This window comes from Aquila chrysaetos, chromosome 11, assembly GCF_900496995.4.
Source record: "Aquila chrysaetos chrysaetos chromosome 11, bAquChr1.4, whole genome shotgun sequence".
Taxonomy (NCBI): Eukaryota; Metazoa; Chordata; class Aves; order Accipitriformes; family Accipitridae; genus Aquila; species Aquila chrysaetos.
In genome coordinates, this window is record NC_044014.1 from 7070982 (window position 1) to 7095076 (window position 24095).

General features: G+C 43.5%; 2 protein-coding genes across 3 annotated transcripts; both read left to right on the plus strand.

Annotated features, from left to right (window-relative positions):
- The first annotated feature begins 2290 nt into the window (after positions 1–2290).
- On the plus strand, positions 2291–8320 carry PRDX3 (peroxiredoxin 3). 2 transcript variants are annotated; one of them, XM_030029617.2, is made up of 7 exons: positions 2291–2391; positions 2468–2552; positions 2753–2894; positions 3680–3815; positions 5624–5727; positions 6785–6950; positions 7459–8320. In XM_030029617.2, exons 1-7 carry the CDS (start codon positions 2356–2358, stop codon positions 7510–7512), a joined length of 723 nt encoding a protein of 240 aa, XP_029885477.1. In that variant the 5' UTR covers positions 2291–2355; the 3' UTR covers positions 7513–8320. The 2 variants fall into 2 exon arrangements, with proteins under 2 accessions (XP_029885477.1, XP_029885478.1); XM_030029618.1 differs by having other exon boundaries at positions 2341–2394; positions 2486–2552.
- Positions 8321–9294: 974 nt separating this feature from the next.
- SFXN4 (sideroflexin 4) lies at positions 9295–22581 on the plus strand. Its single transcript, XM_030029616.1, has 14 exons — positions 9295–9412; positions 9503–9568; positions 11148–11222; positions 12171–12197; positions 12286–12340; positions 13140–13165; positions 15177–15227; positions 15313–15378; positions 15494–15562; positions 16817–16907; positions 18579–18694; positions 19661–19746; positions 20854–20968; positions 22183–22581. Exons 1-14 carry the CDS (start codon positions 9374–9376, stop codon positions 22258–22260), a joined length of 960 nt encoding a protein of 319 aa, XP_029885476.1. The 5' UTR covers positions 9295–9373; the 3' UTR covers positions 22261–22581.
- Positions 22582–24095: the final 1514 nt, after the last annotated feature.

The following is a 24095-nucleotide window of genomic DNA, read 5'->3' on the forward strand; positions in this document are numbered from 1 at the left end:
GACACAAAGACCTCCCACACCTCTACTGCGGACACATGTCTCAACAACCGCTCCTTCCCTCTCCATCTCAGGGCTGCAGGCTACAGCATGGCTCACCCACACCGCTATCTGTCATATTTTCTAAACATACAAATAGTTTACTCACTTCCACTTTTAGGCTTTGAGGGGTTTTTAAGCAAGAATGCCCCTAACTTTCAGGCAACAGACATGCAAATAAGCTGAGTAGGTCAGCCAGCCCCCCCTTGCTCAGTCAGTAACCTTCCCAGCAGAGTCCCCATCCAGCTGGCACTTTCAAGCAGCCCTGGTTCATCAGCAAGAGTCAAAACTGAACTTCTCTCTCACACACCTTCAGGTTTCCCTTAACGAAGCGCTAATGAGAAGCAAGGGGTATGGAAGGTTGCTTAACTCAGAACCTGATACTTCACTGACCCAGCACTGCACTTGCGCACACCTACGCACACATGCTCAGATGCACATTCAGAGCTTGTTAGGGGGTGTTGAGCCTGGAGGGAACAGCTTCAAAATCAAAAGCAACAGTGAAGTCTATTTGAATTCAAGGAAATCAGTGGATGCAGGAAGCAGTTAGACTACTATGCGGGTGGACCCCATACTGGGGTATCTGTATCCTTTAGCGTCCACGTTTTCTTCCCCCTCATCTCACCACGGCTATAGGAATAGTTCATCTCTTGCACCCTTGTGCAAAACGCCTCCATCTTCATCACAAGCCCAGCCAGCCACGCAGTATGTCTGTGCACGTATGAGTAGATAACATTATTCTGTGTGCTCTTCTGGGAACTACAGTTTTTGAGAAGGTTATCAGAGCCACATTTCCAGCTGTCATTGGCTACATCTGGATTAATAAATTCAGGAGTACCACAGAAAGGTACCAGCAACTGAAACTGGTGATGATGTTAAATGCTCAGAAAGATCTCAGCATGCTTTTGGACAACGCTGACTTACACTGCCCCAAACGGTTCTTGGGCATAGTAGAGAGTTAATACTGGCTACCGACCACCCCTAACAGGCAGGTTGCACACAACCTCCCTCTCTTGAAGGCTCAGAGAGTTTGCTATTGCAGAGGTGACCAGACCACACCAGCCGGATCAGTACCAGGAATAAGTTTGCTAATTTGTTCAGAAATACAGATTCAGCATCCATTGAGCTCATCCCGGGGGCCTGGGATGTAGCTGCTGTTGCTCCATCTGCCTTTGGCTTTGGCCCCAGATGCTGATGGCTGAGCTTATCCTGCCAGTGGAGCCAGACTTCTCTCTAGTTCACAAGGTGGGATCTCCCCTTCGTAAAAGGCTGTGGATATTTATAAATATTAATGGACTTTTAGGGAGTGTTTGTTTGATTTTCAGTACTCTGGGTTGTGCACACCGCTTGTGCTGCTCCAAAGCACATGGCCTAAACAGGGCAGGCAGCTGGCACTTCTTGGTGAAGGTGATCTCTGTTGCTGCCACCATCAGGTAGTCAACAAAAATAGCCTGAGAAAACCTTGTACTGCTCGACTGACTGTCAAAGTAGCTCCGTTAGCTCCGGTTGCGGGAGCCTGGGCTTCAACAGCAGACTCTCTGAAGACCCCAGCTTCAGGGCAACAGAAAGACTTACCGATCTCAGGTGTGGTCCCTTCCACCAGCTGGACACCTTTCCTGCACTTACTTTCGTCTGGCAGGAGACGGGAGGCCTGCGATGGCGTTTTTTATGACTCTCCTACCTCCCCTAGAGCAAATGCATGCCCTAACTGCTCTTCCTAGGGCTGGACCGGTGGTTCCTCAGTGGTGGTCCGTGCAGCCAAGGGAACTGGGACAAACCTCCAGAGCAGACGGAAGCCACAGACACACATTCAGCTTAAGGCAGCACTGCCTGCGTGGGAAATTAGGTAATGACTTTGGTTTGCATCAGCTCACGGCCGAGAAGAGCTCAGCAGGCACGCGGCTATCACACCGTAATTGCTTCATTAACAGCTGTAATCTGAGCGAGTCCGATAAAGTCAGCCCCAACGGCACGTGTAAAGTTTGCGTGCCTGGGAGGTTTCCACGCTGTTCGCTCCGTTTCGGTCTGTATCCGCACGCACCAGAACCAGGTCCCGCAGTCAGTCCCGCCAGCGGGAGACCCACACCACCCTCCCGCCCCGCCTCAGCACGGGGACCGGCGGCGCCCACGGGCTGAGCCCAGGGCAGGTCCCTCTCATGGCCCCGTTCCGAATCACGGACCCGCTGCCGGGAGGAAGGAGCCCGGCCGGGGCGGCGGAGCGGGGTGAGGTACGGCCGGCAGCCCTCCCGACGGGGGCGGACCCGGAGCCGCCCCGTCCCTCGCAGCGCCCGCCCTCCGCCCGCCTGTGAGGCGCTCAAGATGGCGGCCGCGCTGGGAAGGCTCCTGCGGAGCGCGGTGAGTGAGTGACCCTCCCCGGCCGCCCTCCGCGCCCCAAACCCCGGCTCCTCTGACCCTCCTTCTCCCCCCGCAGGTGCCCGCTGCTGCTGCTGCCGCCGCCGCCGGGAGGAGGCTGACGGCGCGGCCCCTGCCCTGCGCCCGCCGCCAGTTCAGCCTCGGTAAGCGCGGGGAAGGGCGGCGGGGACGCGCACACCCGCCTCAGGGCTCGCCCCGGGCCGGGCGGCGGGAACGACTCCGCCGGCCCCGGCCGACCTTATGGCTGCGACCGAGAGGAGGAGGAGGCTCGGCCCGATCCGGCCCGGCCCCGGGGCTCGGCGGGGCGGCCCTCAGCTCTGTTTTCTGTCCCCCCCCCCCGCAGGCTCGTCGCGGTTTGCTCCAGCCGTTACACAACACGCCCCGTTTTTTAAAGGAACGGCCGTTGTTAACGGAGAGTTCAAGGAGCTGAGCCTGGATGATTTCAAGGGGAAATACCTGGTTCTCTTCTTCTACCCCCTGGACTTGTGAGTGCGGGTTTCTCCCCTTTCGCATGGGCCTTCTGCCTTGCTGAAGGTCATGAGAAGTGCTGCAGATCATCGCTGTCTGAAGTGGCTGTTTTTACCTCATTTGCGGTAGTCTTGCAAGGCAGATGTGTCTGTTTCTAGAGCGTGAGAGATAAGGCTTGGCGGCAAACGGCCACTGTGTTTTAAAGCAATGGATCTGGTGGCTGGAGAGCATCTTCTAGCTGCCGGGACTGCTTCAGGAGGTAGACGTGGCCTTGCAAGCGTGGTTCCCCGTACAGTCAGATCCCGGGGTGAGGGCATTGCCTTGCAGGACGGGGTCACGTTGGCGACTCTCTCTGCTTTTAAGCAGCTGGGCCACCAGAACTGCAGCTGGACGGCTCCAAAGCAAAAGGTGAACAGATGGGGCTGCGCCTGTCCAGAAGACTTAAATCACTAAGAGCATCCTGGTGTATTTGGGCACGTGGGGGGGATTTAACTTGCAGTCCTTTCTGCTATAGTTTCCAAAACCTCTCTGTCTAGAGAGTGTCTAGCAGAGACAGTTTCTCCATCTCTCTAAAGTCTGTCTAGAACTTGAGAGCTGGAAACCGGTATGCCAGTGAGGTGGCTATGGCTGTTGCTTTGAGACTGACTGAAACTAATTTTGAGCAGGAAACATGGTTAAAGTTATCAGGCTAAAGAAAATGCTCTGTTGCGTTAGTGCCTACAAACAGACACAAGAGTCTTTTCTAAAAAATTCTGTGAAAAGATTGCAGAATCATTACAACCTGTTCTTTCTTCCCACCCAGCACCTTTGTCTGCCCCACAGAAATTGTGGCTTTCAGCAACAAAGCAAATGAATTTCATGATGTGAACTGTGACGTGGTGGCAGTTTCTGTGGATTCTCATTTTTGTCATCTGGCCTGGATAAATACGCCACGAAAGGTACGAATTGAGCAGCTGTTTGGGGCTTTCTCTGTTGGTTTGTTTTCTTTTCACAAGAGCTCCTGAGAAGAAGAGTTGAATAAACAATTGTGAAAACACCAATTTCTGTAGACTGCCTAAAGTGATACGTAAAGTGATTGACTTCTACCTTTGATGACATAAACAAAGATTGAGGTCAGAATTTCTTGCTCTTTTCTTTAATATTTGTGGGGGTTTTTTCATCTTTGTTTTGCTCTCTTGATAGTCTTGTAGGTTACATCATGTTGTTGTATGTTTATCTTGAAAGACAAATACTCAGTATACATGTCACCTGAGCTGCTTGTTACAGCTGATGGTTTGTGTGCACCATCACAGAAAATGAACAGCAGCTGTTTAGTCATTATTGTTAACCAATACCTAACAGTGGTGGCTTCAGAATGGAAGCAGAATAATAACCAGTTTGTTGGAACACTGGTATTATTAACTCTCACTTGCTGAAATGGTTCTGCTTTTGCAATACAAACGGACGTCCTCGGCTTTCTTCAGGGAAAGAAAGTGATAAAGACAGCCTTATACTGGAGAGGAGCCTCTTTCAGATGTATATAAAAATACGTGCTTTTGATCACGTAAAGCATCTCACTAGTTTGGTTAGTTGTAGAGAGTCAGAAGCATCACAGGAAGGTGCAGAAGCGCCTGAGCCATCAGTTGTTACCCATGGGGTCGTGCAGGCAGCAGTCTGCAGCAGTGCTCGCAGACTGGGGTGCCTTCAGGTGCATAGCTCTGCCGTTGTAACATGTAGGGGAGGGAGAAGAGTTTCCTAGATTTAATACGGCTTGGCTGAGCCTATCAAGAGTATTTAATTTTCTGTGTGCTTTGTTCAAAGCTCTAAAATGTGATTGTGGACTGACTTCACCGCTTTATGCGAAAGCTGTTCAGTGTATGCCAGTCAGGCACTGCTCGGTGCACGTGTAGCAAAATGCCCTGTGAAGGGTGGAAAGAATTCCATGGTGGCGCAGACAGGAAACCGACACCCGGAGAAATTAAGGCCTTGGTTTCTCCGACATCTGTGTTCAAAGCTCTGTGTATGAGAACTTGATTGCAGGCAAGCGTTTGCAGGATCAGGGTCTGAGTGACTGAGATTACACAATGATTCACTGATGATGCCAGGAATAGAAAAGCTAACAAACTCTGGGCTTGTTTCAAGGATAGAGAGCTTATCTCTCTCACGGTTCCACTATGTTGCAAAACTGAAAGAAATCTTAGTTGACTCTCCAAATAGTATTTAAATTGATTTGGCGGAGGAAAAAAAAATAGTATGTACAGTATATAGAGAGCAGAAAAACTCTGACATACCTAGTGTGGCTGTTAGAAGCCTTGAGTTTTGTCTGTTCATAGTACACAGGTTTGTTTTCCCTTCTCTCCCCGCCATATTCATCTTGTTTAATTTTGAACACTTAAATATGCAGTAGAAGTTCTTGTATTCAAAGCTCCTGAATAGGGTACAAGGGAAATCTTCCTGAAAATTTATGACTGTTGTCATAGGTAGTTTTTTACCAGCAAAATATGCAATTCTAAAATGCTTGGTGCAAAAGAAGTTTTCATGTACCAAAGAAGCCAAATGTGCCTGACTAGTTTAAAAAAAAACAACAAACAAAACAAAACCAGCCAAACAACAACCCCCCCAACCCCCTGTGGTTCCTTTCATGGAGCAAATGCAATGAATATGTTTTGTTGTTAGTATACCTTCAAGAGCACTGTATCCAGCAACTCCAGAAAGACAATCCTAAAAAGCATTTTGTAACAAAATGGAATCTTACTTTGTCTTCTAGAGCGGCGGTTTGGGCAAAATGAATATTCCAGTTCTGTCAGATCTCACAAAACAAATCTCCCGTGATTATGGGGTGCTACTAGAAGGACCTGGCATAGCACTAAGGTAACGCATGATTGCCGATAACTCAGTTACGACACAACCCAGTCTAAAACAACATGAGCCATACTCTCTCCTCCTGCAGGGGAAACTGCACAAGGATCAAATGAAGACTGTAAGATGTTACTTTTTCTGCAGAACTTCTGCTGGATCCCACCCTAGGAAAAGGGCACATGGCCATTATGGCCATTAAGTTGAGGGTGGTTCCAGGCCTCTCTGAGAATGCATGCAGGGGAAAGCCAGCTATTCTGCTCTGAGTGAGTGGGAGAACTCTGTGTCACTAAGGAAGACAAGAGTAGGATAGAAGACCATTGTACAATTTTTTACATTTTTTCACAATTTAGGTCTGTCCCTTTTTTATGTTTGTTTGTTTTCTTCTGAAGGAGAAGAGACTGCCTTAATTTCTGTGTGAGAAGTTTCTAAAGTGGTTATCCTAGAGGCCACTACAGTCAATCCCATAATTATCTAGAATAAAAAAATTAACATTTCCTTCTCCACTATGGGAATACTTATTAAAAGCAAATAGTGGTCCCTGAGAAACACTGCATTGGGTAGGAGTCTTCTGGAGACCTTTGGTTCCTGATCTCTTTGAATCAGGAACTTCTGACATTTGTTTGTTGACACATTAAGTTGATTAGTATGGTACGACTGGGACTTTTGTTTTTCACAAATGTTTATATGCAACAGGATTTAATTTAGTAGCTTAATGCATAAGCAGCTCTTCACTCAATACCTTCAGATTTTCCTGTCAAAAAGACAGGGGAAAGATGCCAGCTATCAACTTTGAAACATAGGTGGAATTAGAAGTTATACCTTTGTTATACATCTGTCTCAATTTAATAGCCTTTATGTATACTTTGTAATTTCACGACACCATACCAGTTGACTGGTTCTTGGCTTTTGATCACTTCACTAACAAACAATATTGTCAAACGCGGTATTGCTACTCCTAACTCTGATATGTGCATCTAAGAATAACTACCTTGCTGAAATAGTTCATCCAGTTTCTTGTGTTTGGTCTTGGAACGTGATTTGCATTCCCTAAATTCTTGCTCAATTACAGAGGTCTCTTCATCATTGATCCAAATGGGATCATCAAGCATCTGAGTATCAATGATCTCCCCGTCGGTCGTAGTGTGGAAGAGACCCTCCGTTTGGTGAAAGCATTCCAGTATGTGGAAACACATGGAGAGGTTTGCCCGGCAAACTGGACTCCAGACTCCCCTACAGTAAGTGTCTGCTAAATATCACTTTTCTAAATATAGACACTGGCATGTTTCTCATGTCTGAAGGGCTGACAGCCACTTTAAGATGAGGTGCTTGACTGACTCTGTGCCTGTTGTCTAAATCTGAGGCTTTTATCGGCTGGACCAGTTCAGTCTATTTGTATGATACTGAGTGAGTCATTTCTGTGAAGAAAGTCACCGATTTCCTTTTAGAAGGCACGAATTGTATTCAAAACTCTAAATTTGACTTGCACTCTCCACCAGTTGTCTTATTTTTTACTTATTTAATGCCCTTCTGGATATTTAGCAGGAAAAACATGTCATATACTTGAAATTTGCAAGTAGGAGCTTGTACATCATTTAGGCTTTCATCTTTCAACCAAGTGCAGAAACAGAAATAACCTATTGTTTTTATAAAGTATGCATGGATTTTCTTGGATAAAGTGTTAAATCTATAATTTTTTTAATCTTAGTTATAGCATATAATAACTAAACCTTTGTTTCTTGACAGATCAAGCCAAGCCCAGAAGCTTCTAAAGAATATTTTGAGAAAGTGCATACATAAACGCTCAAATATGTGGACAAAACTCTCAGTTACCATAAACTGAAGACATCAGGAAAGCAGCTGTGATTATATAAAAAAAGAAAATCAAATCAAAGGTCTCATTTTCTCATGTTTAAGAAGAAATTAAATGTTGAAATATTTACTGACTCCCTTGTCTTGCTTTAAAAAGAAGGGTAAAAACTAAGGCTTCTCCCTGCCCCCCCCCCCCCCCCCTTGCAACTTCAGTTACATGAATTTCTGTGACCACTAGTCTTCTTCCTGAATACAAGAAGTACACAAAATACAGTTGTCTTCCGCTGGGTTTTTCTTTCTTCCTTAACTAGTTTTGGACCAGAAAGTGTCCCACATTTTCTTTTCTCACATGAAAAAATTAAATTCTGTAATGAGTTAGAAACAATGGGGACAATAGAGAAAACAGAATTTTGATATGTGGTTTCTAATGAATTTTGCAGAGGAAGAGATGAATGTAACAAGTAAAAAATTTAAAAAATATCTTTTTTTTGTGTGTAAATGCACTATAACTTGAATGTAAATATGTGCCATTTTAATCCTGCATATAGTCAAAGATGCAGTGCAGCTACATAGCAGTAACAAGCATGAAGAACTTTCATTCCACTTGGGAGATGGTAAAAACATGAACCCCAATAGTGTACTTACTGGAGCTTAATGACAGTCTTCTGTCATTTAAAGCATTGCTTATTTGCTTGAATCTGTCTCCAGGAAAAACTTAAAAGGTGAAATGTTGTACTGCTTGAAAACAATGTAGCATATCTCTAGCTATAATAATAAATCTTAATATTGACTAGCAGTGGGTGTGTTGCTTTGCTTTTCTTTCACTTTTTCCCCAAAGAGTCCTGTTTCTCTACTTTGAAGAAGTTGGATAAGTTGCATTGCCGTAGAAACTATCTTCTGTACCTTTGCTCACAGCTAGCAGTTATCAGCTGCCGCTGCCTTTGTGTGCATAGGCCGTAGACGGTAAGTAGCGGGTATGCTGCTGAAGGGCTGGATAAATCGATACAATACTGAATGGGTTTGTATTTTTCATTTTCTGCCCTTTTGAGCAGGGGAAAAGACTTTAAGATAAACAGAAGCACGAGGGAACCACCTTGGCAAAGTGGTTGTTGCATCCCAAGTCAGCTTTACAACGGGTATCGGCGCTGCAACATAAGGGGAAGGATGAAAAAACGAGCCTGACGTTGTGGGGTGCCCGGTGATGCTTCAGGCGTCACTACTTGCAAATCTCTCTTCGGTCCCAGTATTTTAGTTCTGTTTTGTGTAAATCCACTAGCACCCATGCAATTTTTCCAATACACCTGATCTCCTGGACCTACAGTACTGTGAAGCGAAGGCCCTGCGCGGCTCGGCGATGGAGCGTAACGTGCCGGTGGTGTTGGTGGCGGCCGTCTGCGCGCACAGACCTTTTACCTGGCTGTTATCTTTCTCCTACCTTCGTCATTTTAAGTCAGTGTGGAGGGCGCAGGGGGTTTCTCTGCAGTCCTGCTCCTCGACTCTTGCCTTCCCGGGTCGCGCAGGGGGGAAACCGAGGGAAGGGGAAAAGGCGATCGGACCTTTCCTAACCGCGGTCCGCCTCCCCTCCCTCCGGGGCCTGCCCTGAGGGGACTCCCGGCCTGCAGACCGCGGCCTCTGGCTGCCTCTCCGCCCCGGGCCCAGCCGACAGCAGCCTCCTTCCCTCCCTCCCTCCCTCCCTCCCTCCTCCGCGGCGCCTCAGGGCGGGAAGGCGGCCCAGGCGCCAAGCCGACCCCGCGGGTGGGGGGGATCCCGGCGCGGCGGCACCGTGCCCGGGCGGAGCGTGCAGCAGCCGGACCGTCCCCCCGCGGCGCCTTCCGCTTGCAGCGGCTCCATGGAGCCCAACCTGCGGTTCTGGAGGACGGAGGGCCAGGTCAGGGGCTGGGGGGGAGCCGGGGAGGGCGAGGGTGGGCGGGCTGGCTCCGAAATAACGCCTCGCCTCCCTGAAACGTGTGTCCGTCAGTCTTTTTTCCAGAGGTTTCTTCTCTGGGTGGACGTCTTGGATCCCCTGCTGCTCCTGAAATCCTCCGTGAGTACCGCGGCTCGGCCTCGCCCGTCGGGGTGTCGGTGAGGGCCGGGGCTGGCGGCGGGAGGTTTGGCAATCGACCTGAACCAGCTTTGGCTTTGCTAAGGGCAAAACAGCGGGGCGGGCTGTTCGTAAATAATCTGCTGCTTCGGCTGGAGGACTGACTGGTGATGGGGAGCTGTGGCAGCGTCGGGGAAGGCAGGTTTGCTGAAATGCATCGCGGGCACCCAAAATCTGTGCTGGCTAATCCGCACACCCGTCCTTAACCTGGAGCTCGTGAAGCTCTTTGATTCTCCTCCAAGTGAAAGGAATCCTCCCCTGGGAGGGAGCACAGCAGGTTTGCAGGCCCTTTCTATACCAGAGAACGATTACTACAATTTTAACATTAACTGTTTAAAGTGTGACACTAAACACATTGTCGGTCACAAAGTGTGGCTTCTAAACTTCAGGGACTGTCATGACAGCAAAATTCTGGGGAAGATGCGCTTTTCTGTCAACCCACTCCTCTATAGTTTTGTCAGGGGTGACAGAGGAAGAAGCACAGCACATTGTATGAGAGTCGGCTGGCTGGTCAGTGTGTTAAAGGAATTTTTGTTTATTGATTTGTTATTTATTTTTTAAGGGAAAGCTCCATTAAAGCAAAAGAACACTGTCAAAATGTGTCTACATGAGATACGTCCTTGTCACTTGCAGAGTGCGTTGTGTATATCTATTCATCTCTCTCTCTGTATGTGTATATATGGTACAAATATATACCTCCATCTATATTTACATATACAAATAATATAATTTAGTAAATGTACATTACATATATGTAAACGCCAACAAGAAAATTTTATAGTACATTCAGGATTTGGAGATCTGGCATTAGTTCACACCTCCTTGAATTAAAATACACTGTTGCAAAGAGAGATGTGCCTGTTGAAGAAAAGTCAGATCATCTCACAGATTCTTCTACGTGGGGCAGCTTTTTGTGTAGGCTATGGATAAATACATGAGGTTACAGTTCTATTCGCTTTGTTTAAGTGTACCTGTTTTCCATAATTAAAAGCTTAAGCCAAGCTTCAAGGAAGAGTGTAAGATGCAAAACTTATTCACTTGATATTTGTGAACAGGCAGGAACATCTAATGATGTCGTGACTCATTTCTGGTAATTTTAAAAGTCTGGTTTGGAATTTCTTTTTAAAATAGTCATATAGGTGCCTGTGGGGATGTCAGATGGTTGCTTCGATGGCAAATCTTTGAATTTGCCAGCACACATGGATAACTTTAAGTACAAGAATAACACTTGATTTCAGTGAGGTTTTTCGTGTGCTTAAAGTTCAGATGCATTTATGTAATGGGTTGAAGGTTGATACTTAAAGGGACCAAGGGGGCCTGAATATTCTGAAAGTTTTTATGACTCTGAATTAGTTGTGTGTCCAGATGTGTTCTTGCTTTAACTGTTTTGGTGAAGGACAGGTGCATTAGCTTGATGTTCTAGATTTGTATTTAATGTATCTTGTAACTGATACATTGCACCGTAGAATGTTGAGATCTCAGTTATTTTCTTCCCATTAGTTTGTTTTTTTCTCAAATATAGGATGAAATAAGAAGAACCAGGTTATTGCTACAAAACAGTGGAAAGACGCTAAGTGAGCCCGTACAGAATGATCAGGTATTTTAGAGTGCAGTTTGTAGAAAATAGAGGTGTCTTTTTTTTTATGGCTGAAATAGTTGCTATTAGTATAATATCTAGCAGACAGAATACTGAGATGCAGATACAAGGGATAACACAAGAAAAACTCATTACTACAGAGATTTTTCTAATCTATGAATCTAGTAGGAATTTCTTTGGATGACTACTGGTACTGAATTGCAGTAGTTTTATCCTGAAGAACGCTAGGTTGTATATCATATAGCTGAGTTTAAAAGACACTCTCGGATCACTCTAGGAATCATTACTTTAAGCCTGACTATCCTCAGCTGGGATGATATAGGTGGGTGATAAACATGTAAAATGCTTACTGAGCTCATTTTGAATCTTTGATGTTGCATTGTCATATAGAGGGCAGGCTGGTTTGGTTTCACATCTCATAAAATGAGCAGTAGCAGTACTTGGGTGGAAAACTTACTTGTGGAATTGCACTGCTTTCATGCTTAGCCCTCGCTTCGTTAGGAGGAGTCTTTCTTTTGATTCACTGTGGGCTTGGCTCTTCCCATGTGGCATTTTGTACCTTCTGTGTCAAAGTCTGAAGGGAGAAATAAAAAATTCCGTGATTCCAGAAAAGCTGAAGTCTTAACAGAAGTGTTTAGGCTTTTAGCCATATTTAAGAATTGTTTTCTGTTTTAAAATATCTACTAGTTTAACTTTTAAAAATTAACTTTCTGTTCTGCTATAATTTGTACTTTGGTCCTGTTACACAGCACATGGGATGTGAGTTAGTTATATTCAACAAGGAGAATATGGAGAGAAATTTTAGGGAAAAAATAATTAAAGGGGTGTACGGCATTCCATATAAAACTAAGTTATTGGGGGAAAAAAAAGGTATAATAAATTTAGAAGGAAGATTTTACCCAGTCTCTTCTGAAACTTGGTTACTAACCTACTTTTCAAATTGTTTAGACAAAACAAGCCTTCCTACTAAGCCTGGTAAGTTTACAAAATATTTAGAAATCTTTTTTTTTCTTTCTTATTCAAGTATGGCAAAGGTGGTCTAATTTGACTTTTTTTTTTTAAGTCCAGTGTACATCCTGATACAGACAAGATAATTCCTGTTTTGTTTAGACCTCCGGGTAAGTTCCCTAAAGAAAAGTTTTGTGTATGTGACTGAATCATCAGAGGGGAATAGCTCATAGTAAATAGCCACTGTGATACTACACTGATACTCTTCTCCATATGGAAAAACAAGTAGACTCTTACTTCTGTTAGTTGCATTGTCATGTCTGTTGAATATTTGTTTATTTCTACGGTCCTCCTGAGGAACTTTTCCCACAGTTCATCTGCTCAGCTAGGTGGAAACAGTCTGACTGGTCTCTGGTTTTAGTCGCTACAGAATGAGTTCCCAGATCCCCCCACATGTAAAACAGTCTACTATAAGCTAAGTTTTCACTTGATGAATGTGGCTACTGCATGAGTTTACTTGCTGTGGTGGCAGATAAAGTCTGCTTGGGGTGATGTTTAGGGAGCCAAGACAGCACAGGTTGTTAATCAGATATAACCATACTTAGGCTATTTACTCATTATCTCGTATAACCACTCACAGCTGTGACGGCCTTTGTTGCCGCCTGTCTCTTTTTGAACAGAGTGAGGAGAAGCAATTTCTGTTCAAAGCTCAGTTGTGTAGGTGCTGAGTAGCCAGGTTGAGTGGAGTTCATAAGGGCTCCTTTTGGCTATAAGCTGTGACCAGGTATTCTGGCTTCTTGAATGAAGAATGAGAGGCAAAGGTTAGAATTTAAGTCCATGATGATGGTTTTTTTGTGGGCAGTGTTTTACATAGACCTGAAACTAGAAGGGGGAAGTAAGGGGAATTTTCTGCTCAAAATCTAGCCTTGGCAGTTATTTTTACTGAAATGAAGTTTTCTTTCTTTTTAGCCTTCCTGCCCATATCTCTTCCATTGGTGAGTAATCACGAAAGATGCTAGTGTACCACAGGGCTTACATTTTTCCAAATCCAGGGGTTAGAGGGAGGGAGGGAATAGAAGGTTTTAGGCTTTAGGTATTTTCAGCACAATCTTTTTAAAAGACATCTATTTTATGGGAACTGCCGAATAATCTAGAAATTGAGCCCTTGGGGAATCTCATTAGAAGTCCAAACCTGTTAGCTACCTTCTTCAGCAGTATTCAAAGAGATTGTTTGTGCATGAAGGTCAGCTTTCTGATGCAAGGTGAAATTTGCTGGGCGTTAAGAGCAAGGCCTGGTTTTAGTCTGTTTAACCTAAAAAACCTGGAACTGCAGTAGGAAGGAGTCAGAGCCTTGTGTTCTGTGTTTCAGACCCAGAATACAAATTTTTTCTTGTGTAGACTGTGCATTTGCAAGTAAGAAGTGGTGTTGTCAAGAAATTATAAAAGATGTAAAAATACACTCTTGTTACAGTGCTCAAAAATTGTACCATTTTGATAAAATTTGTAGCTGCAATTATATACATGTTTATTTATTTAGATGTGTTTGCCTTTGGTTTTGGCATGTGAATATACATACTGAGATATGTCATTCCATATAGAGATTACAGCATGAACTTATATGGCACTACTAGAAAGTATAACTGCCATCAAGACTTCCATTAAATTCACTAAGAACAGTAATAGGATTAACAGAACTATTTCTTTTTGATGTTTACAGCTTAATGCTCTTTCGCAGATGTGGTTAGATTCAGCACTGGCATTAATAATAAAGGTAGCTGATCCACTAATATTAAATTAATTGCTGATCCTCCTCTGAGGCTTTGGACATTCCATGCCCTCCTCTTATTCAATATTTGCCATATCTTGACTGACTCTGTACTTTAAGAGTGTTCCACACCTGGTAGGCCAGACCTCAAGAAAGGCTGTGGTTTATTAAAACCGAAGTTCTTACTCGCTGTCTGAATTGGGAAGTAGAATCTTTTATCTTGGATCAGGTAATCTAGTATTTATATCCCCACTAGCCAAAACAATCTGACCCTTTCTCATTCGCTACGTTAATTACATTTTTACTAGCTTACTTATTTTCTTTGCATCTATTTAAGCTTCTGTCGCGGTTTAACCCCAGCCAGTAACTAAGCACCACACAGCTGCTCACTCACTCCCCACCCCCCAGTGGGATGGGGGAGAGAATCGGGGAAAAAAAAGTAAAAAAAGTGAAACTCGTGTGTTGAGATAAGAACAGTTTAATAGAACAGAAAGGAAGAAACTAATAATGATAATAATAATAATAAAATGATTACTAATAAAAGGATTGGAATATACAGAACAAGTGATGCACAAGCCAATTATTCACCACTCGCTGACCGATGCCCAGCCAGTTCCTGAGCTGCGATCCCCCCCAGGCCAACTCCCCCCAGTTTATATACTGGGCATGACGTCCCATAGTACGGAATACCCCTTTGGCCAGTTGGGGTCAGCCATCCTGGCTGTGTCCCCTCCCAACTCCTTGTGCCCCTCCAGCCTTCTCGCTGGCTGGGCATCAGAAGCTGAAAACTCCTTGCCTTAGTCTAAACTCTATTTAGCAACAACTGAAAACATCAGGGTGTTATCAACATTATTCTCATACTGAACCCAAAACATAACACTATACCAGCTACTAGAAAGAAAATTAACTCTATCCCAGCTGAAACCAGGATAGCTTCACAGGTACAAATGCATTTTTTTATTTTGGGTAAGAAAGCATCTTGCCCAAATATTTTTGCACACAGTGTTTTAGTCACCGTGTCTCTGTGTTTTATACTGCATAGAAAAAGTGAATATGTCACATCTGTGGCAAGAAAGTGAGTTAACCTAGAATCAAGGGAAATGGCTCCAGGTGATGACTGGAGCCTTTGACGCTGCTGCAAAGAGTAACATAGCAGTTCTCTTTGTACTCTAGCCCACTACTGCTCACCAAGAACTTCTAGACTCATCAAACCTAATTTTCTTGTGGGGTTTTCCTCTTAGGTTATTACTTCATCTCTTCAGCACCGGGCAAAGCAAACTTTTTTTAGTCAGGTAATTACCTCTTCCTTTCTGCATTTACAAGTCTTCTAGTCTCAATCCCAAATTCATTTTTGCTTATAATCTCTCCTTTCTGCAGTTCGTGTTTCACATGTATACCACAGGATTTGCCCTATTAAATGGAAATGGTACCGCAAAGGCTGAAGTATGTGTCAATTTTTATTTTTTAAATCATCTGAGTTGTACAAGACCATTTTGAACATGATTTACAAGTGTTTTACAAATGCACTTATGGAGTATGTTTCTTCTGTCCTTCTTAGGAGTACTCGCTTCAACAAAAGCAGATCTTCTGCGGCTTGGGAGCCATTACCTATGCAGCATGTATTGGTGTATGTATTTGCTTAATGATTGCTTTCCTAATAAGCTCTCTTGGGAAGGACTAGATGCCGAGATAATCACACTGCCAGATATCCTTCAGGATTGTGCTTTAATGCTCTGCTCTGATGTCTTGCCCCAGAACTGTTGAGAATAAGAATTTTCCTGATCATCTGTCAGCCAATACCTTGCTTGGCTTCCTCTGATGCTTCCTCTTGTGTCCTTTTCTTTATTATTCTGCAAGCTTAGAAAGTGGGTGGTGAGAGGTAATGGCCAGGGATTTACAACCACAGAGTAACCCACTGGGTTGTTGTAGTTGATTTTTTGATGTGGTGCTGTGAAAGAGATCTGTCTAGCTCTAAAAAAGTGGTGACATCTGCAGGCATCTGTACTGGATTGAGTTAGCTCAGATCCCAGAAGCAGCACAGCCATGAAAATACTGCACTGGAGGGCTACCTGGCTAGCTCTGTGCTGCGTAGGAGTAGGAATTTGTGGTTTCCTACATGAGAATGAGCTCTGGTATCCTTATGACACTCATTGCAAGTGTAGATGCCCCTGTAATTAATTTCCTCACTCTCCACACTAAACAGTGATTTTTATAAGCCTTGTCGCAGAAAATTATGGCTGTTCCTGCTTTTGTTAGATGGCCTTTCACCTCTGTCCAGTAGGCAAAAAACAGTTGGGCCAGCAGTGCTCAGGACTTCACAGAGGTCTGATAAGGCAGCTATGCCCGTGGGTGAATGTGGGAGTTCTTCCCCTTTGTCCTCCAAAGGAAACTCTGAGCACTTGCTGGTGTCCTGGCCATTTATTCCTAAATGAAACTTCCTGAAAGTGTATTATGGGACTATAGAAACTGCAGAGAATCAGGAACAACTGTACAAGTGGACCAGGTGTCCTGTTTGGCAGAGAGAGCAGTATGTGTCACAAGGCAGTTGGACAGATGTCCAAGGAATATTAGTCAGAGGTAATTGTTTTCCATTTTCTGTCTTTGTATTCATACTGCTATTGTCCTATACATAATAATGTTTAATGCTTTTTTTTATCACAGTATTTTGTATTCTTATCTAAAAGAGCGATTACAGATACCTTCAGTAACTAGAGAAGATACGTATTTTGTTGGAATGTTAAACCAAGGCATTTGTTTATTTTTATAGGTGGTAACTATGTACTAAGTCACAGATTTATTTTCCTAAACTGTTGCACGTACTGAAATACCGCACATATTTTTTTAATAAAAGGTGCCTGTTTGTTTCCTCCCAATGCCTTAGGCTCTTCCTCTTGTCTTCATGAATCGATACACATTGAAGAGTTCGTTAACACAACTAGTCGTCAAAAAACTTCTACCTGCTCCTCTTTTTGGTGAGTATAAAGAAACTGTACATCGTGCAGCTGGTCTGAGGGCCATTTGCTGCCTCCATCTGCCTGTAGAATTTTCTCGCCCTTGCACAGATGTGGTCTGACTGTTTCCTAGCCTTCTTCTCTGACTGCCTTTGCTGGGTACCGTCCTTTCTGTGTGAGAGTTAATACTCACTGATCAGTGTAGCTGACCTCTATTTGATGCTTGCTGGTTTTTAGGTTTAGAGCTGCAGAGCACTTTTCTGACCTTTGTATGCATGACATGCAACTGTTTCTCCAAAGATATCCAGGGATGCAGTTGGCATTTTTCTTTGGCTTGGACATTACACCAGAAACTATCAGGACTGCCAGGAGGGATCAGAGGGCAGTAGCTCTCGAACTGGCGTGGCCTGGTGTGGCACATACATGACACTAGAGTGCAACACAGCTCTAGGCGTGCACTGGCATAGTTCCTTACTCAGGTTGGGGCTGTTGCTGGCTACCTAACTGCTGACAGTGTAGAAAGTGAGAGTTGTTACAACAGAATATTATTAACCTTGCAAGGTAATGGGACTCAGTTCATTACTGGAACAGCTCTACTGACATGGTGAAGTTTCACCAGGACAAGTTTAACTATTTGATGTCATTAACTGTTTTTCTAATGCCATTAAAGAAATTTTTGGCCGTTCCTAGGGTGGAACTGGTAAAATCAAAACATGTCATCTCCTTTGTTCCAAGTTATGTGAGATGGCTCTCCAGATCTTTCCAGGGATCTGCATTGGAGCTTTCTGACTTGTTTCCCTTGGAGCAGGTGTTAAAATGTGCCTCCATTTTTCTTAAATGTAGAGAGAAGCCTGAGGGTAATTGATTAATATTAGTCCAGCATTTGAAAAGTGTCATCTGTTACGCTGATGTCTTTATTGAATAGCCCTGCCAAAAACTAATAAAAAGAGAAGTCTACTATTTCAAGTAAGGTCAGTTTGCGAGACTATGCCCTGTTATGCCTAGACCTTGGTCTAGAAAAGAGAAAGGAGAAAACGAGCTAGATGACTAACTCCCATTTGATATGGCCTTTATAAGTGCCAGTGGTTTAGGCTTGTGTTTTCAGTGACTGACTGTGGGACGGATGTTTTCAGGTACTTTGTAAAGCTGGGTCTGGAGGAGACTGAAACATTCTCATCTAGGATCCAGCTGAAACGCTGCCACTTGTGACAGACACACAGCTGGGCAGAGAAGTGCCATAACGGAACATAGTAGAGCAAGCCAGTGGTCCCCTGGTACCCTCCCTTTCAAATCAGGGATGCAGCCATTACTTAAAAGTCTGTTTCCTTCAGGGTGTTTTCTTCTGTGCTGGATTTTGTGCTGACCAGTACAAAACCCATCCACAATGCAAATCCCTCCCCTTTCTCTTAAGAACAAAGTACTTATGGTTTGAGCTGGATGGCAGTGATTGAAAGCTCCAAGTCCATAATGATAAAGCACCTTTTAGGATTGGGGCCTTAAAATCTTGCTCAAGCTTCTGAAAAAAAGATTAAGATCCCAAGCAGATTTTTATGGGGCAGTCTCTTCTTAAGCTGCCAGGTTATTCAGTTGTGAACTGTTGAAATGGAAATGTAAAATGCACATAATTATGAATGTTATTATTGAGATAGTCCTTTTGGATCTTTTAAAGCAAAATCCTCTTTAACTCTGCAGGCTTGATGAGTGCATTTACTGTGGTGGTGGTGAGAAGCCCAGAATTTGAGAATGGAATTGAAGTGATGGACAGCAATGGCAAGGTTGTAGGAGTGTCACGGAAGGCTGGTGAGAAGGTAGGTGAGGGCGTGGAGGCCTCTCTTGACTTGCCTTTCCTTCCCTGCTAAGAGCTGAAGATACAGTTGGATATATTGAAGTGAGGAATCCCAGATCAGGTGCTGAATCCTTGGGTAGGCTTGGACTAGGTCTTTGGAACCAGTTTCCACAACCTTTGTGTCTTCAAGAGTTAGCAGCCTCCCCAGACCAATACACCGAGTGCTAGAGTTGAGCCACAGAGACACTAGCACAGGCATTTCTGCTTTCCCTGGTCACCTCAGGAGGAAGTAAGACTCTTGGACCTTCTTCTGCTGGGACACCTCAGAGAAAAGCTCTGTATTGTACATATCGCATGCACCTTCTATAGTGGGAATATTAGACTGTGCCTCCCAAAGGGTAATGCCCTGATCTACAGTATGCTAGTGCATTTTATCCGTGGGCTCCAGTTGCTGACTAAGCTGACTCTATTTGCTCCTTGCCTTGCTCATCAACATCCACTGTACAGCCTGGCACAGGAACTAAAGCAATATTTTATGTGCTATCAGTGACCCTCCCTTTCTACGCTCCTGTCCAGAGGGGAGGAAACAGCTAGATGAGCATAAAGATTTATGGACAGCTGGAGAGAAAACTTCAAATTTAACACAGGATAGTTAGGATATCCAGAAGTTATAACCATTTGGAAGAAGTTCAGCACAACTTAAAAAAAAGCAAGTATCATCAAAAATCATTATCGTGGTAGGAAAACCCGATATGGCATCAGCAGTATCACCCCCCTTTTAAGGAATTTCTTAGTCACAGGTGGAATATTTGCCACTTGTAGTTTAGTTTCTATTTAAGAAAGAATTCCTCTAACAAATGTTTTTATCGCTCATTAATCTGTTGCTTGCAACTCCAGAGTATTACACAAAAAAGTGCCCACAGAAGCATGCAGTATTTGAAGCTGCACAGAGCACTGCTTTAACATTTATTTTCCTCTCTCCCTGGAGGCCGTTAAAGAAACAGCATTGTCAAGAGCAGTCTTGTTTGGGACAACATTCTTCCTGCCAGCTGTGCTTATGTACTTTGTGGAAAGGTAGGAGGTACCGCAAAAGGGCTGGGGGTGCCTGGTCGGTGTGTATTCTGTTTTTTAGTCTGGCTGTTACCACTTGCCAATTTTTACTTGTGTTTGCGGTATTACTTGGCTTGGTAGAACTGATTATCTGGGAAGTTTCTGTTCAGCTACTGTGATTCATTTAGATAAGTAAATTAATCTGGTTATGCCCACATCCATGCTTTGAGGGTTTGCAGGAGGTTGTGTAAAATTATGAGGATTTCCTCTCTCCTCTCATGCAGGAAACATGTTTGTGCTCTCCTGACAGTCTGTTTTCCAGCACCTAGGTTCCCTAACTTGCTTTGACTCCCGGTGTCTGATGTCAAGGTTGTTCACAGCACTTAGCTTAGATTTGTTATTTCTGAAGAGATAATATAGTACTTGAATTTGCAACTAAAGCTGGATCCCAACTTCCAAAAAGCTTTCCATATATTGTGGAACATTTTACTGCTTTTGCAACATTTAGAAACCCTTTATCATAAGAAGAATTTATTGTATGCTTTATCAGAGAGTTCTTAGCCTGCCCTGAGCTTTTGGTAGGGGTCATCTATGTCATGTAAATAATACAGGTAATTTGGTATTGCCTAAATCAATTCCCTATCCCCCTTTATTAGCTTAAGGGACTCCTGTTATCAGAAGACATAAATGCAGATGTAACATAAAATTTTAAAAATATATCAAGTAGTAAATTTTGCACAAGGCAAAGTAGGACTGCCAAGAGGAAGTAAATCTGAAAGGTAAGAGGATAATGCAAGAAAAATCTTAGTCAAAGGACCGAGACATTTTAAAGCACTAATACCCCTTCTCTAGTCATTTTGATCTTGCTGCTTATTTTCTTAATCTTGTATTGACAATCTGGGCCTGGAAAATGCTGCAGCTAAATACAAAACAAAGGGAATGAACAGGAAGTTAAGAGTAAGAACATAGGAAGTAAAGAAAAGAAACATCTTGAGGTTTCATAAGCCTAGGCTATTACTAACTTCAGTGCAATTTGAACCACCAAAATAGTAGCTAATGCTCTTTGTCTCACTGTCAAGATTATTTTTCAAGACCAAACTGACATACTTACCTTTTCAATGTCTTGGACAGAGCAAAATTTGCAAAAACTCCACATGCTTTGGCTTCAATGAGAATGTTTGTGGTGACGTCAGTACTAGCAGGGATGCTACCAGTCTCGCTTAGTATGTTCCCGCAGTGTGGGGTGGTAAGTCCTTTCATCGGAATTGATTTAGGATTATTGTTATATTAAATAGTCATTCCAGAACGATGGCCAGCAGTCGTAAGGCCACACACCAGAAATCAATAGATTGAATGTGGTTGTGCATCTAAAATGGGGCAGCGGAGAGGCTGCTTGTGAAGGCCCATGTACTGGGCAGAGGCTTACAGGACTTTCTAGGTCTAATTTGCATTGTGTGTAATTTATATTTACACTTTTCAATGTAGATTTCTCAGATTTTTCACAACAGTCTGAAGCAAGCAAGGTCCCGAGAGCTGTCTTAAAGATTTAAACCAAGGCTCTTCCAGCACTGTTTTCAGTCCTGCTGGAGATAGGAAGGATGTAGATGAGAATTTTTTCTTTCATGCAAAATCAGCATGAGCTCATGGGAGGGGTAAACTAACTCACACGCGGCATCTCTTCGCCTTGCCTTACTGAACTGTGAAGTGTAGTCTGTTCCCTGGGAAAGTACACCTTCCTGGCAGGTTTTAAATGGAGGGTGTAGCCCTTGAACCTTGGGCTTTGGAGAAGGCCAAGTGAGAGTGGAGCTTGGGGCTCCTTTCTGCATTTATTTCCTCTCCCTGCATGAATATTCTCAGAAAATCACAGACTGGGCTCTTACAATTTTCAGTGGTTTCTTTTATTTGCCTAAACTTTCTGGCATTGTAATGTCTTTTTTTAGATTTCTTAATCTTTTATGACAACAAAGGTAAACTGAACATAAATGAGGGGACTTGTGAGAAATTATGTACTGAGAGTAGGGCTGGTTGGTTCCCTTTGAGCTTCACAATTGCTCAGCCCACAGCAGAAGTTCTCCTGGGTGAGTCACCCAAATACATTTACAGCTGGACTCTATGATCTTTGAAGGTCTTTTCCAGCCTAAATGATTCTATAGTCAATGGAGATAATGTCACTAATGCTCTGTTTAGATCTCGGAAGTACCTCTACTTTTAAATAAAACATATTTCTTCCCTTGTGTGTGTGTGTGCATGTAGGGAATGTCAGAGAAGCAAAAAACAAAAGAAGCTCCAAAACAAAAAAAATCCCTCAAGCCCCCAAATAAACAAAGAACTCCAAATCCCATGCAGTCTTGCTTCTGAACACAGTATTTCAAGTTGTGCAAAGTTCACTGCAGTAAAGAGGACTTAATATATACTTACCAGGATATGGTGGTGTTGATTCCCTTTTTCTATATATTGCAGATAAAGCGAGCAGACCTTGAACCAGAAATTCTGTCCTCTACAGAAGAAACAGAGTTATTCTACAATAGGGGAATTTAGAGATTGGCTTTAATATATAAATGTGTGCTCTGATTGAAGTGAATTCTGAATGTATCAACAAATTCAGTTGGTATATGTGATCGAATCGTCAATTTATGATGGTTTACGTACCAGATGTGGTGTACAGCGCTGTGGTCTGTAAAGAGGCAGACTGCAAAATGATTTTGCAAGTCCCAGCCCACAGGCAGGTATGTACACATAACAATGCTGTAAATGATATTTGTACCAGAAAGCACTGTAACACAGCGTTTGTCACAAACTGTGTTCTGAATGCTTCCTTGTGTGATTGGTTTCATAATTAAAAGACTATTGAATACAAAAGTTTGTTCTGTTGTTGCTGCAGCTTTTGACATGCTGCTTTTCAGGACCACAGCTGCTAAAGGCATTAACATCAGTAGTCCTTTGGGTAAAGTCAAGCTGGTTCTTCTCAGAATACTTACTTTGTATGTTTCATTGTATTTAGTAGCACTCATTTCAAGGACGAGACATGTGCAAGGTAGCTATTAGACAAAGCAACCCTGATGGCAATATAATACCAGTTAAATTTAGTTGTTTAAGAAACGTTCAGGAACCGGGTGTCAAACTTGGCTACAAAGTGGCTCCTGGCTTTCTCAACATCCTTGAAGGAGTTGTGAGGCCTGATGCCCGCCTTGAGCTTTAGAACTTGTTTTTTACATTGAAGCCACTGGGAAGTCCTGTGGCTTTCTGACCTTGTGCTGGACAATGAGGAATCCCCACTTTTGCAGGTTAACAGTGTTTATCCAAACAAAACAAAAAAAAGCTGTCTTTTGAGGTGTGGCATAAGGATTAGCCTGTTGATCAGTGCAGTGATAAATTTTGCTGATCATATGAAATTATTCAGGGGACCAGGGCTGTCTGCGAAGAGCTGCAGAAAGACCTTCCACTACTAGATGTAAAAACAGGTGAAATACCCAATGGATAAGGGAAAAGTAATGAGCTTGGCAGAGGGGATAATCCAGCTTCATGACTGGCCTGTGAGTCGACTGTTAACACAAGGAGCGGAATTAAGGGTAGTGGCAGATAGCTCAACATGTAGTTGAATTTTGAAGTTCTTACCAAAGGGCATTATGGATATTAAAAGCTGACATGAATTTAAAAGGAGAATGAGCATTTCCATCAAAGGGAATCCATTGAAGGATACTAAATTTATGGAAATTACACCAGCAAAAGAAGATCATAAGCTTTATACTACTGGAAAGTGGAAGGGGTAAACAGCTTATTTGCCTGCTCTCACTCTCTTCTTGTGTCTACTTTTGGCGGCCACTGGGATGTGACATTTGGCTGACTAGATCTTTGGTCTGGCCTAGTACAGCTGCTTTCATATGGTTTGCTGACCTGCCACAAAATCAAGAACAGACCTTCTCCTGGGGGAACGAGATAGAACGAAGCTCCACAACTGGTAGGAGACCCTGTGGTTGTGATTGATAACTGTAGGCAGGGGTCATGGGAGAGATGGCTCTAAGATCACTGAAGATGTTATGTGAGGCACTGCTAAGGCTGTGTGTGACAAGGATAAATATGCACTAAATAACATAATAATCACTTTCACAGAAATAATTTTACATGTACAGCCTCCAAAGTCTGCCATAATTTATCTTCCTTAAGAGTGCAATACACAGGTCACTGCTCTCCTGTTGCTGGAGGATTAGATTTCTTTTCACTGTGTGAGAAAACCAATGATTTCCCCATCCACTCCATCCCTACAGGAAGACAGCAGTAAAGAGGAAAGTAAGGAAAAATAGCAGGCCTGGTCTCTTGCAGGAAAACAGTTCCTGCTGTGCTTTTGGCACTGAACAAAAGCAGGAAGTAGGGGG

What these genes read in the sequence shown, in the direction of transcription:
- PRDX3 (XM_030029617.2), top strand. Translation starts at nt 2,356, where the DNA reads ATGGCGGCCGCGCTGGGAAGGCTCCTGCGGAGCGCG. An exon ending in CCGCCGCCAGTTCAGCCTCG is followed by an intron (nt 2,553 to 2,752) that starts GTAAGCGCGGGG and finishes CCCCCCCCGCAG; the next exon opens with GCTCGTCGCGGTTTGCTCCA. An exon ending in GGACCTGGCATAGCACTAAG is followed by an intron (nt 5,728 to 6,784) that starts GTAACGCATGAT and finishes GCTCAATTACAG; the next exon opens with AGGTCTCTTCATCATTGATC.
- SFXN4 (XM_030029616.1), top strand. Translation starts at nt 9,374, where the DNA reads ATGGAGCCCAACCTGCGGTTCTGGAGGACGGAGGGCCAG. An exon ending in AGCCCGTACAGAATGATCAG is followed by an intron (nt 11,223 to 12,170) that starts GTATTTTAGAGT and finishes CAAATTGTTTAG; the next exon opens with ACAAAACAAGCCTTCCTACT. An exon ending in CACGGAAGGCTGGTGAGAAG is followed by an intron (nt 18,695 to 19,660) that starts GTAGGTGAGGGC and finishes CTCTCCCTGGAG; the next exon opens with GCCGTTAAAGAAACAGCATT.